This window comes from Sebastes umbrosus, chromosome 13, assembly GCF_015220745.1.
Source record: "Sebastes umbrosus isolate fSebUmb1 chromosome 13, fSebUmb1.pri, whole genome shotgun sequence".
NCBI lineage: Eukaryota > Metazoa > Chordata > Actinopteri > Perciformes > Sebastidae > Sebastes > Sebastes umbrosus.
The window spans coordinates 25,962,276-25,975,855 of record NC_051281.1 but is presented as its reverse complement, the minus strand read 5'-3'; the positions used below and the strand labels follow the sequence as shown (position 1 = coordinate 25,975,855).

Genomic DNA, 13,580 nt, shown 5'->3' with positions numbered 1-13,580 from the left:
ATCATGTGTTCATCACAACAAAGAGACGCAGTCTTTGGCTTTAACCTCTACAACAATGAATGTTTTCAGCTCGTCGGCCGTGCTGAACGAGTCCACCTTGCACCTTGTTTTTATTGTAAACTCAATCAATCTACTTAATGCTTTAAAGCTGCACTAATCAATGTTTTGTTTTATATCAACAATGGATCAAATGGCTTTGTGTAATGTGAAGAGGTTGCAAGTAGTGACAAAACCCACAGAAAATCACTACCCAAATCTGCACTCCCTATCAGATCTTCAGAACCTTTTAGCCTCTTTTAATGCGATAGTAGGCAGAATGTTTTTGGCATCATTGGGCAAAAAATCCATAATAACCTTTCAGCATATTGTAATTCAAGTGTTCTGAGAGAAAACTAAACTTCTGCACCTCCTCATGGCTCTGTTTTCAGGCTTTAAAAAATCTTGGCCAATCACAGGTCATTTCAGAGAGAGAGCGTTCCTATTGGCTGTTCATTCAACGAAGGCAGCTGTCAATTACTCACGAACTCCGATCAAATGGTCAAACTAGGCAGCGCTGATTAAATATTAATCAATATTCTGTTACTGCAATGCCTATTTGTCGCATAAAATGTTTTCAGAAACATCTTGTAGTGTACTGTTTAGCTGTAAAATGAGAAAGTTTGCTCCGGCTAGTGGGCGGTGCTTGGTATTTCCTCAACTTTCTCATTACAGTCATGCTATAAACAATAAGTGAGGGAAGGCTGACCTTTTCTGAGATGGCTGGCCCACAGGAAGCACTTTGTCTTCATAGAAGCGCTTCATGGCAAACCTGTCCAGAGCTTGGTCAGCACTGCAATCAAACAGGAAAAAAAATGGTACACATGAAGGTTAACTTACTTTTAAAGCCCTTTTATTCCCACTCCAGTATATGCAATGTATATGTACTTCATCTCAAGTGTATAATGAGCTTTATGTGTGTGCAGCCTTCTCACAGTAAGCTTGGTCGTGCCATGTTAGACATCTGTCTGTACACCGTGACTTGAGCAGAAAATGATTTTGATGCAAATTAAAGCATTATTATAGCATTATATAGTTAGATCATTTCTCACTAGATCATCAGACATAGATGATTCATAACATTTCCTATCATATCAGGCAAGGTAACCTATGTGTGTCCAGTACATATCTAAAGATCTTGCCGCCAAAGTGGCCTCAGTCTTAATGTCTGACAGCTGGATCTGTGCAACCTCTGTTACATACATATATTACAATATTTTACGTGACATCTGTATTCTCATGTGGCAAGTGTCACAGATTTTTCATGTTTTGGCATTTTGCTGCTACTTTAGTTTTCAAAGCGACTTCACGGCAGCTTTAAACAGATTTGTGAGATGATGAGTTTGAAGAGAAAGAGAGGAGAGGGTGTTAAATGTTTATCTTGGTCAATTAGTGTTTTTCAGAAACAACACCAAGTCATGCGCTCTTCTGATTGTTTAACAGTCTGCTTTTTGTAACAGAATGTCATTTTACTATGACATAAAATTAGGGCTGTCAAAGTTAATGTGATAATAACGCGTATAACGGCACTAATTTCTTTAACGCTTTAACGCAGCTTGCCATTTTTAGGTTGTAGCGGGCTCAGTGTTAGAGCTAGAGTGAAGATACTGGCATCATATGAAACTAAAAAACCTACGGAATCCATTGGTATTAACCGTGTTATACTAGCTTGTCGCAAAGGAGGCTAAATCATGCTACAAATTTACGCTACATTTTGGCGAGGAAAAATTGGCATGGCCATTTTTAAAGGGGTTCCTTGACCTCTGACCTCAAGATATGTGAATGAAAATGGGTTCTATGGGTACCCACGAGTCTCCCCTTTACAGACATGTCCACTTTATGATGATCACATGCAGTTTGGGGCAAGTCATAGTCAAGTCAGCACACTGACACGCTGACAGCTGTTGTTGTCTGTTAGGCTTGAGTTTACCATGTTATGATTTGAGCATATTGTTTATGCTAAATGCAGTACCTGTGAGGGTTTCTGGACAATATCTGTCATTGTTTTGTGTTGTTAATTAATTTACAATAATAAATATATACACACATAAAGCAGCATATTTGCCCACTCCCATGTTGATAAGAGTATTAAATACTTGACAAATCTCCCTTTAAGGTACATTTTGAACAGATAAAAAATGTGCAATTAATTTGCTAATTAATTACGAATAACTATGGACAATCATGCGATTAATCGCATTTAAATATTTGAATCGATTGACAGCCCTACATAAAACAAATCCAGTACAAACAAAGAAAAAACGGGTCTCTTATAACTTGTCTAGCTAACTCATTGCTTTCTGCTCATGATTATTATATCAAACACTTTTCCTTGGATTTCCCCAAATAAAAGTGTTTTCTTCCAGTCTCATGTTCCACCCCTCTTCCTTCTGCTCATCACATCTCCGTCCGTTCTTCCAATGTGGGCTTCAGTCTTGTGATGAACAATGCTGGTTTATCTAGTTTTTTTCTCCTCCTAGCATCTCCCCCTCTGCCTGTTTTTCTCGCCTTCTATTTTTTTTGTTTCCTGAAAATTTACAGATTAATCTCGCTCCCTCTCTCCCCTGTTCTGTCTGACTGTCCTTCCCCTCTCTCTCTTTCTCTTACCCCTCTGCAGTTATAGTTGAGATTCATTATAGACCTACCTGGCAGATATGTTGCTGTAATGCATGTAGGCTGCCACCACCACTCCAGTTCTGCCCCGATTGCCCTGAAAACATATAAATCAAGCATGAGTCAATTACAGATTTGATCTTCCAGGTCATGATGGTGTCCCAAAAACAAGTTTTCCACATCTTTATAATATAGAATTTGCCTTAATAGGGTTATTGGGGTAGTTTTATTCGGGTGTTGTTTTTAAATGCAAAATTCAAGATCCAAATGTAAACCAAAGGGTAGGCTCACCAAAATTCAAAACACAAAAGTAGGACCTGCGCTCTTTGGTCTCAGCTTCCGTCAACAATGCTCATAAAATATGAATATATAAAAGGGGAAATGTAAGTATGTAATAATGAGAAGTACTAAAAATATACAGTATATACAAAGGATGTAGTATGTATAGAGAAGAAGAATATGTACACAGAGAGGTTTAACAGTTTGCAAAACAGTATGTAAAGTAAAAAAAAAAGGGTAAATAAAGGATAAAGTGACAATGGTAAACTGACAAGTGAAGCGCTCAAGAGCTCACAAGTTTCAGTCCCTTGTAGAGGTCAAAATCCAAAATTGCAGGATCCTACATTTCCCATAATGCAATTTGATAGCATCTTTTTGTTGAGCCTTAGCTGCCTAGTAAATGACCACATCTTTCAAACTCCATTCACCCAGTTTGTAACTGTCTGTTATACATGTAGAGTATCCAAGCCCAAGCCTGATGACATCATCGGGGTTATTTATTCAGGCTTCAGAGACCTCCTTAAGAACCACAGAGGACATTTAATACTGTTGTTACAGGCTCAATAGTACCCCTCAGGACTTGTCAGCTGACTGGGAAATTGGTAGAGTACCCCTTTAAAGATTATTTACATTAGTAATATCAATTTCAATCATAAAAAAAAAAATCTATTATATATGTAATAACAGGTATAGCTGTTATTTATATGACAAAAAAATACTTGCATTTAATGGGTAGTTCACCGAGCCGAAGTTCAAGCACATGTTACTATGGCAACAAAGCAGTCTCGGATTACATTCATTTCACATATCCATCCATCTTTAAAACAAGGGTCACTGTGGAGGATAAGTGTGTTCCACATTATAAATATCGCGGCCGCTTAAACAGCGTGGAGCCCAGTGGAAATGATTTGTTGATACGTGTAAACCTAACACGGCCTGCTTCCTTAGTGACCACCACAACCTCCAAGCCCACACTCACACACTCATGACCGGCATTACTCAACTCCAAGTAAAATAACACCAGTTGTTATGGCAGCCGACTTGTTTGTAACCTCCCTGTGGGAACATGGTGGAATGCGGCACGGATCCCATGGTTAATTCGGATGTTGCAAAACGCAATCAGAACAACGGTGGGGTTAACATGAAAATGATTTGGTATTACGCTCGGGACCTCGGCCTAGTGGGTGGATTTGTATATACTTTTTTTATGGTTTGTGCCGGCATGTTTAGGAGCCAGACGAGTGTGGTTTGCCACAAGAGTATAATGTGATGCAAGTAAGTTTAGGCAACAACACTAAAGTATTGGTCAATTCAGTTTTTATTGTATTGTTACAAGTAAAAGGGTAAATAAACCAAAGTAGACATGATGAGTGGCATGCCTCACCTCCCTAATTTGTGTTTTCCTAACCCTCGGCCAGCACAACCCAACCCAAACAAGCACACAGAGAGACACACTCTCACACACACACAAACACTCCGCCCTGAACACACACAACAGCTGCAGCCTCAGGAAGTGGGGGTCCCGAGAAGAGCCTGAGAGCACCCTCTACTGTCTACAGATACCACTGTCAACAGCAGCGTCCTCACCGTCTCTTAGTCTCACCTTGTTGTGTATGACCACCACATTGTGGCTGTCCGCACTCAGCCAGGTGTCCATGGCCTTGCAGATGCTGCAGATTTTGTCCAGGGCTGGAGCATGGTGGTCAGGCCAGCCGAAGTCCAACACCTGAGAGAGGAGAGAGAGAAACTGTCAGACACAGGGGAGGAGAGGAGAGGAGAGGAGAGGAGAGGAGAGGAGAGGAGAGGAGAGGAGGAGAAGAGTGGAAAGGAGAGGAGAGGAGAGGAAAGGAAAGGAGAGGAGAGGAGAGGAGAGGAGAGGAGAGGAGAGGAGAGGAGGAGAAGAGTGGAAAGGAGAGGAGAGGAGAAGAATGGAAAGGAGAGGAGAGGAGAGGAGAGGAGAGGAGGAGAAGAGTGGAAAGGAGAGGAGAGGAGAGGAATGGAAAGGAGAGGAGAGGAGAGGAGAGGAGAGAAGAGGAGAAGAGAGGAGAAGAAAAGAGAGGAGAGGAGAGGAGAGGACAGGAGAGGAGAGGAGAGGAGAGGAAAGGAAAGGAGAGGAGAGGAGAGGAGAGGAGAGGAGAGGATTAGAAAAGAGAGGAGAGGAGAGGAGTAGAAAGGAGAGGAGAGGATAAGAGGAAAGGAGAGGAGAGGAGTGGAAAGCAGAGGAGAGGAGAGGAGAGGAGAGGAGAGGAGAGGAGAGGAGAGGAGAGAGGAAAAAATGCTTACCTTTGGATTAAGTTGGCTGATGTCATAACGCTTCTCACTGAGGTTGAAGAGCTAAGGAAGAAGTATAATTAAACACCATTATTATACATTTTTGGCATTACATTGTACAGTATATTGACAGAGAACACAAAATGTTATTTGCATAAAAATCTCCCTTTAAGGTAGATTTTTAACAGATAAAAAAGTGTGATTAATTTGCGATTAATCGCGATTAATCATGGACAATTTTAATCGATTGACGGCCTTACTATTTCTATAAATGACATTGTTTTACAAACATACACAGTAGGTTCTGAGACTCACAGAACCCACTAAAACTGCAGGAACGTTTCCCACCCTTAAAGTTCAGTAAGAAACAAAGTAGTGAACTGTATCAAATAGCAGCAGCAATGGCTTAAATCAGATAACATATCAGTGAAGGCTGGGTATTTGGGTGAGTTTTCAGCTTGACTGCAGTAGCAGCCACTGGCCAGTGAAACACCAGATATTAATAACAACAGTATCAGATGTACAGAGACGTATGCTCTGCTGTGTGAATGTGTGTGTAGATATGTAGCTGGGACTGAGAGAGATCAGCTGATCCGGCTGATCTGGGCAGCTCTAATGACTTCATGTTCCTGCCTGAGCTATTTGCTTCATTTATTGTGAAAGTTAATTGCTGTATTCCTGCCAGAGTCATCCAGATGTTCACAGGAGAACTGTACCAGGTAGTTGTGGCCGTGTTTGGAGCGCAGCATGGAGGCGACCTCCCGCAGGTTGGCGGCGTAGCTCTGCTCTTCCACACTGCTGGGGAAGGAGACGGAGATGATCCTCTCTGTGATGTAGATCAGGTCCAACTCGTAGCTCTCATCCAGGGCCTGCAGCAGACTCACACTCCTGTCGGAGAAAAGCAGAGAAGCATTTTGTCTTCAGTGTGGGTTATTGTGATGAGTCAATTTTTCATATCACAAGCCCTGCTGCGCAAAAACAAAACTGAGGTAAGCTGCTGGACTGCAAGATAGGCTAGGAATTTAATACCCAGAAGTAATGCAGCACATGTGATTTATACACGAGTGCTTGTGTTCATCAGACCAGATAGTGCGTGATCACTTCAACCACGGCATGAGAAAGAGTGCCAAAAGGCCTAAAGTTGGTGTGTTCATGCTTTAATAGGCTCAGTTAAAAGTGATGGATGCTCCTCTACCGGTCACAGTTGGGGATTTAGGCAATAAGCTGACTGTACTATCTGCAGTGTTGTTTTAACAGTGTACAGTAAATCAATTTGAAATAATCCCGAGTAATGATTAATGAGTATGATAAGAAAATGGCTGTATCTCAGAAACTACAAGTAGCATAATCAAGTATTTGGTATCTATGAACTCCTAACAACATCAAAGATGTGCAAACATATGCAGAGCAAAATAAATATTTCATATGGAAAACATTTAATAAACATAATTGTAGTGTTTTTCCTCATTTTTCAAAAATTCTGACTTTGATCATTGATAAAAGTGTGATTTTTTTATGTGATCAAAAACATTCAAAGTCCTACTGTTAGATACTCGCCCAAAGTATGAATGTACCAAATTTCAAGACTTTTGACCAATCAGAACAAATGTTGTGGCATTTTTCCTTATCATACCAAATATAGTCTTTGCGTCATTGTCGCACAATTCATTCCAGTGATTTAATACGGACACACAAATATCTTTCACAGAGGATGTTTCACAAGAAACATCATATTAGGACAGAATAACAAGTTAGTCTGTACTTTAAGCTCTATCATTCCACTGATTTCAAGCCAAAGCATAAAAAATGTGGCTGCTTACTTCATCTGTAAGCCGTGTTACACTGAACCTCAATGCAGCTAATTATATTTCAGATTCAGTTGAACACACAACTATGGCAACACACCACAAAAATACCATATCCACAGTGACATCATTTATTCCCAGAGGGCTTCACATTGGCCTCCAAAAGAATAAGCTCTCCCCACAGTGTTGGCTGTCTGAGAGGGAGAACAGAGCGACTAGAAATTGACCGAATATCGGTAGATTGCCCCCTCTGGGATGAGTCACTGCCCCAAGCGAGGGAGTTCAAGTATCTCGGGGTCTTGTTCACAAGATGGATGGATGGATGCATGCATGGATGGATGAATGATTAAACATGCCAGATTATGAAAATATCGCAGCATACCAAGTCTTACAGTCGGTGTGCACCTCACAGACCAAACAAAATGCGATGGTCATTGGTGGAGTTGGTGTCAAATCAGGTCAAAAATGTGTTGAAGGAAGGAAAGGAGGTATGAATGAAAAGAAATAGTAAAGGAACTGCTCAACCCCAAAACAATCAGTCACTTAATTAATTCACCCTTATGTCAAAAGTCCTTAAATGATCAGTAATTTAGTCTCAGGCTTCTTACTAAGAACAGAAAATGACAGAGCAGCCGTTGCTCCGAAACAAGCATTAAGTTTCTGTCAAATGTCTCCAAACGGCTTTTGCAGCATAACCTAACGCTTTGTTGCCAATTGATTTCATTAAGAGTTCAAACACTTATCTCATTATCTGAGATTTATTAGATTTCTTTTTTGGAGCTATGAAAAATGTCTTAATACGAACACTTTTTTAGAACTTGTCCATTTCAAAATGTCTACAGAGAACGTGGACAGTGAGATGAAGAGGTTATGGGAGAGGCGTCTGGACCCTTGGGGCCCAGACTGCAGCATATTTCCCACATTTGTCAGCTGTGAGTCGCCCTCTGAGGAAATTGCTCATATGTCTGGGACCGAAGAGCGCTCTGGGTTTACCATACAAGTTCTGTAACCTGTTCTGTACATCTGGACCCACTCAAAACATGCTTACTGGAAATTATTCGTGAAACTGATATGTCACACGTGTTCTCTCTCATGTGTCGCAACAGACATCTCACTTTGAAATTGTTCTGAAGGGTTGAATCTTTTTGTGTTTGTGATTTGCCGAAAGCTTTTTGAATTTTTGTATTCCTTTTATCTGCATCTCTCTCTCTCCTTTTTCCATCTTCGTTAGTACTTCCTTTTCTCCTCTGTTTCCCTCTCTGCCTCTGCATATGTATGTCTTTGGCCTCTGGGTGCAGTCAGGGCCAATTTAGACCTGTGGTTTGGTCCTATTCCAAATCCACCGGCATAAAATGACCGGCCGAGCGCCAACCTGCTTCTCATCAGCTGAAGAGATGAAGCGATTGCTCTTTTTCTGCACGTCGCGCTTAAAGAATGACGCATTATCTCCACACGCTCAATTTCAGCGCTGCAGGGAACTCATTGGTGCATTTGGACAAACACCAACTGGGAACTAGGAATGTTTTTATCAGGAAACCTGAGACCCTAGGCTGTAAAACATCTCGCCAGATAGTTCTTAGTAGTAAAAGTGGACAACTGGGACTTCTGTCTCTTCTATCCAGAAACACTGATTTGATCCCATTCTTCCTGTGGGTGAACACCGACAGTTTCTCACGATCTCAAGGGTCAATGATGAGTCTAAATCAAACTCAGTAATTGGATGGAATTGATCATCTTCATCAGTAGAGTTTATCTATAGCAGGGGTTCTCAAACTTTTTGGGTCAGGGGATCCTTAAAAGGGAGAACATTTCCCAAGGACTCCCTCATAATAGTAACACCGATTAAGCATAATGCTTACGACCATTTGTACTCTTAGATGCCATTGGAACTATTCTAAAACCTTTCAACCTAAATACTTCAGACCTGTTTGATAGTGATCAACAGAAACACATTTCAATTTAAAACATGTTAACTCCACTTTGGTTTGCCCTGATATTCCGGGTGCTTTGTAATCAGATGTCCCTTTAGCTTCTATAGTGTAGATCTATAGTGTCAGGACTGTAATGTCAGGACTGACATTACTAATGACTCATGTGACAAAATAAGTCAACGTTCACTCAAATAACGCCGCGGGTGACCAAACGGCGGTATTTGTCGAGTTGGGAGTGATAACGGGTTGATCGGACTGCTCTTGCAATGTTCCTAAATGTGCACATATATATGAATGAACGATGTGAGATTGATCTACACTGCATTTCTGAATGTAAGAATGTAAGCAATAACAGTGTGATGCACGTTTGCAAACCACAAGCTCTCATCAGCTTATCAGCTGTTCAGCACAACCCTCCATACAGATAAACTATCTGTCTTTATCAGAATGTAAATAAGCCCGTCTGGACCCACTAGTTTGATTGGATAGCCGGAGCATTACATAAGAGACAACATTCATATGACTGTGCTGTTATGCACGTTTGAAAAGCCTTTGATTTTTCCTTTATATGGAAGGAAAATGGACTGCAATCCAATACTCTGCATGTGCTGTTATTAGTGCCGATGTATCAGATGTTGAACTGTTTTCATAACTCTATATCAACTCTTTGACTTGCTGTGAGGGAATCAAACTGTCAATCAAGCTCAGCGCGGCACTTTAGCACGAACTGTTTGTGGTGTCAAGTTTTACACATTAATTACACAACTGACAACATCTGTGACTCCCTAAGGGCCGAGGTGAGAGGGGCCGACACCAAATATCTTTGTGTCTAACAAAACAGCGTGAGGTCCAGGTCAATGGCGGGGCATGCTGCTTCACTAATTCCCCTCGGTCAAATCAGCATGTTACATCGAAATGTCTCATTTCAAATGCTTCATAACTCAAGCTGCATGTGACAGAGGATGGATAAGGTTGTGCTTAATAGTTGTTTCACCTCCTTCTTTATCTTTTTGTCCTTTTGGAGAAAACAGTGGAGATAAGTTCCTAAAATAATTCAATAAATACAGTCCAATGTGCCGAAAGAAGCCTTTTTATGGTAAACTTGAAGCTTCAATGCAAGAGAAGAGAAGAGCTCGTACCTCGATGGTCTGCGCCGTGACTCCATGCTCTTTGAAGACTTTGTTGAGCCCTGCAACACACAAAGAAAAAAACACCAGAGCTTTAATATAGGTCCATGCATATAACTGTGATACTTACGATTGTGCTTTAAATATATATATGGTGAAACAACATCAAAATATACAATTTGTCCAACAGAGCTTGTTTAAAACAGTTGGTTTTACATTACATCAAGACTTCCATATAGTATCATAAAGACCTAATCCAAGAGGAAGCCACGAAAACAGGCGAAACAGCGCCGCTGGCTAGGGGTGTTAGAAAATATCGATACACATGAGTATCACAATATTATGTTGTGCGACTCTGTATCGATTCTCTAAAACACAATCGATTTTTAATTGACCTCTTAAAAATCTGCCACTATTCGATCTTTCAGAGGTTGTAGCGGGCTCAGCTTTTAAGTTAGAGCAATGTTACTGGCATCATATGACACTAGAACTAGAGCCTAAGGAATCGATTGGTACCAACCATGTCATAGTAGCTTGTCATAAAGGAGGCTAAAAAATACTCCACACTTTTGGTGGGGAAAACCTGGCGTGGCCATTTTGAAAGGGGTCCCTTGACCTCTGACCTCAAGATATGTGAATAAAAATGGGTTCTATTGGTACCCACGAGTCTCCCCTTTACAGACATACCCACTTTATGATAATCACATGCAGTTTGGGGCAAAAATCATAACGTTTTTTCGCATGCAGTATAAATGTGTTATTTTTGCCAATTCTAAAATGGTGTATTTCTGGTGTATTCTTTATGCTATGACAGTTTTCCTAAATTTACATTTTAAAAAAATCGCAATATATCGCCTTACTTACAGTATCACTATATCACAATACAATGAATCGTTACTCCAGTATCATGATACGTATTGTCACATTCTTGCCAATACACAACTCTAGCTGGCAAGCACTGTAACCACGGTCAGGGGGCGAGGAGAGGAGGGGCCAACTTTGAATGTTGTGTTTACAAACCGCTACCGACAAATCTTACCCATTGTGCCTTTAATGTTGTTGAAGAATAGTTGAAAATATAACATTTTTCTAAATGATGTAACTCTTTGTGGGGTTCCTAGTTCTATTATTTATGCTGCCATGTTCCAATTGAGTGGGATACCTTCAACAAAGCAGTACTCGATATGGCTGAAATGAGCCTGAACAAGGAAAACCTCATGTGTGAACCAACTCGCTGCAATGCTGTCATGCAATACAGCATACGAGGCCGTTGCATGCAGTTTGAAATTCTATTCATCCCTCTAAAATGAACAGATAGAGAGACAAAGTCTGATTATTGTTTCACTTTACATTTAAGGCCACATTTTACACACTGTACACAAAGTGCACCTTGTGAAGGGGTCTCTTCCACGATGCTGTGTGAGGATGGCGTCACATGACGCCGTCTCCAAGCAAAGCAGAGAGACCCTTTGCAAGAGGAAGTGTGGCTGAAGGTGATTGACTGTGTTTGGCTCCGCTATGCCTCGTCCGCCTCGCCTCCCCCTCAAACCAGCTCAAGGAGAGGGGTCAAAGGCCATGTGGACTTGTTCACTCCCCTGTGGTGTTCGGGTCACATGTACACAGGAGGGGGCTGTTATCCATCACCATCCATTAGATCAGACTGGCTGGCTGAGCGTCGGTGTCAAGCCCACCGCTCGCCCTCCCTGGATGAGTTTCAGCCTGCTCTGCTCTCCTAACGCCTAACTAACTGTCTGTCAGTGTTCACATTTCAATTTACGGAGACAACATCCATGTGTGTAGTTAATCATGTGAGTGGGCCTGTTCCCATGCTTTGTTATTGCAGCCCAAGATGACTACATTTGCAGCAGATTTTAAAACAAATTGCGAGAAAAATCTGGAACCATTTTGTATTTATTTCGCAATACATTGCGAGTAACATTTAAAACGTACAAGTCAGCTGTAAAATGTTGCAACACTAAAAATAAGTTGTCAGAATGCCCCGTGTGTGGGCATTCCTGTAGCGCTGGTGCCAGACCGCTAGCTCGCAAGGCAGCTGAATACGCTTCTGCAACTTTTTTCTCATGAATTGAGTCTATGGGTCCTAATTCTGTGGTGGTGCTCTGATCGTATTTTCCTGACTTTGATAGGTAGAAAAAGGTTGTGCTATTGAACCGGATGAATTGGAGATTGAAAGAAACAGAAGTCAAATAAAAGAAAACAGGCAGGATTATCTAACGTTTGCGTGAACATAACTTCATGGTGGTGGTACAGGGAAACTATTTTAATTTTGGTAAGGCTATAAGCCCTATCTAGCACCAAGTTTAGCACCATCTGTTCTGGGGAAACAAAGTCAGATCTATTGTAGTTACAAGGAAGTTTGTTGAGGTTGATGCTTGACTTTTACTTGACTTTGTCTTGTTTTGAATAGATACCGGGGCTGCACGGTGGTGCAGTGGTTTGCACCGCCGCCTCACAGCAAGAGTGTCGCAGGTTCAAACTCGGCTTGGGGCCCTTCTTTGTGGAGTTTGCATGTTCTCTCCGTGTTAGCCTTGGTTTTCTTTGGGTTCTCCGGTTTCCTCCCACAGTCCAAAGACATGAATGTTACTTTAATTGTTGACTCTAAATTGCCCGTAGATGTGAATGTGAGCATGAATGTTTGTCTGTCTCTATGTGTCAGTCCTGTGATAGTCTGGAGACCTGTCCAGGGTGTACCCCGCCTTCGCCCAATGTCAGCTTGGATCGGCTACAGGCCCCCCGTGACACTGAATAGGATAAGCGGTTACGGATAATGAATGACTGAATGAATGAGTTTGAATGAAGTGCGTTCACAATGATCAGCAAGGTAAAATAACTGCTTCTGTCAAAGGAGTCCGGTGGCTTTGAGGAGAGCATATTAAATGTATGTTTTGTACGTAAATAAATTAAAATAGTTGCTTAAATCCCTGTTGATTTTATTTGTTTTTTTAATAGGTCTACATTTTCCATTTTGGACACGTAAGTTTGGGCAAGTAAAACATCTCATCTACTTGCCCATAGGGCAACTTGCAACTCTCAACAGAGATGAGAAAGAAGATGGCTCACTCAGTCGCTACTTCCATCATCGATTTCGGACACATTTTTGTCCGGAGCTAATGATGGAAGTAACGAGTAACGAGTGAGCCGTCTTCCTTCTCCTCTCAGTTCAGAGTTGCACATGCTCAGCACGGATCGGGCAGGATGTACTGCTCAGGTAGCAGGTGACACGTGTTGTTGTTGTTCCAACAAATGAGCTGACAGATGATATGATAACGTGATATCAGCTCGGTGCATAGACTCGCGTACTCGTCGATACCTGATCCTGCATTTTAGACTGTATCAGAGGCATTTCCGACACTGGCAGCGGAACAACTCTCGTTTTGACATTAGATTGCATTCCCGCAGTTTGACCATTCCTTGCAGAGACCGAATGAATACTCATACATGTACAGGCACGAACGCTGTCACAAACAAATCAGATTACACAGCGTTTGCCAATGTTC

General features: G+C 41.5%; 1 protein-coding gene across 9 annotated transcripts in view; it reads right to left on the bottom strand.

The window, feature by feature from the left end:
- Positions 1-13,580, bottom strand: part of tns1b (tensin 1b) — a 205,480-nt gene that overhangs the window by 51,590 nt on the left and 140,310 nt on the right. For all 9 annotated transcript variants that reach the window (XM_037790812.1, XM_037790813.1, XM_037790815.1 and 6 more), the window contains 6 exons: positions 10,075-10,124; positions 5,916-6,087; positions 5,212-5,262; positions 4,532-4,654; positions 2,682-2,746; positions 746-829 (listed from right to left, as the gene is read on the bottom strand). In XM_037790812.1, the coding sequence (XP_037646740.1) occupies positions 746-829; positions 2,682-2,746; positions 4,532-4,654; positions 5,212-5,262; positions 5,916-6,087; positions 10,075-10,124 (545 nt within the window). The remainder of the gene's footprint in view (positions 1-745; positions 830-2,681; positions 2,747-4,531; positions 4,655-5,211; positions 5,263-5,915; positions 6,088-10,074; positions 10,125-13,580) is intronic.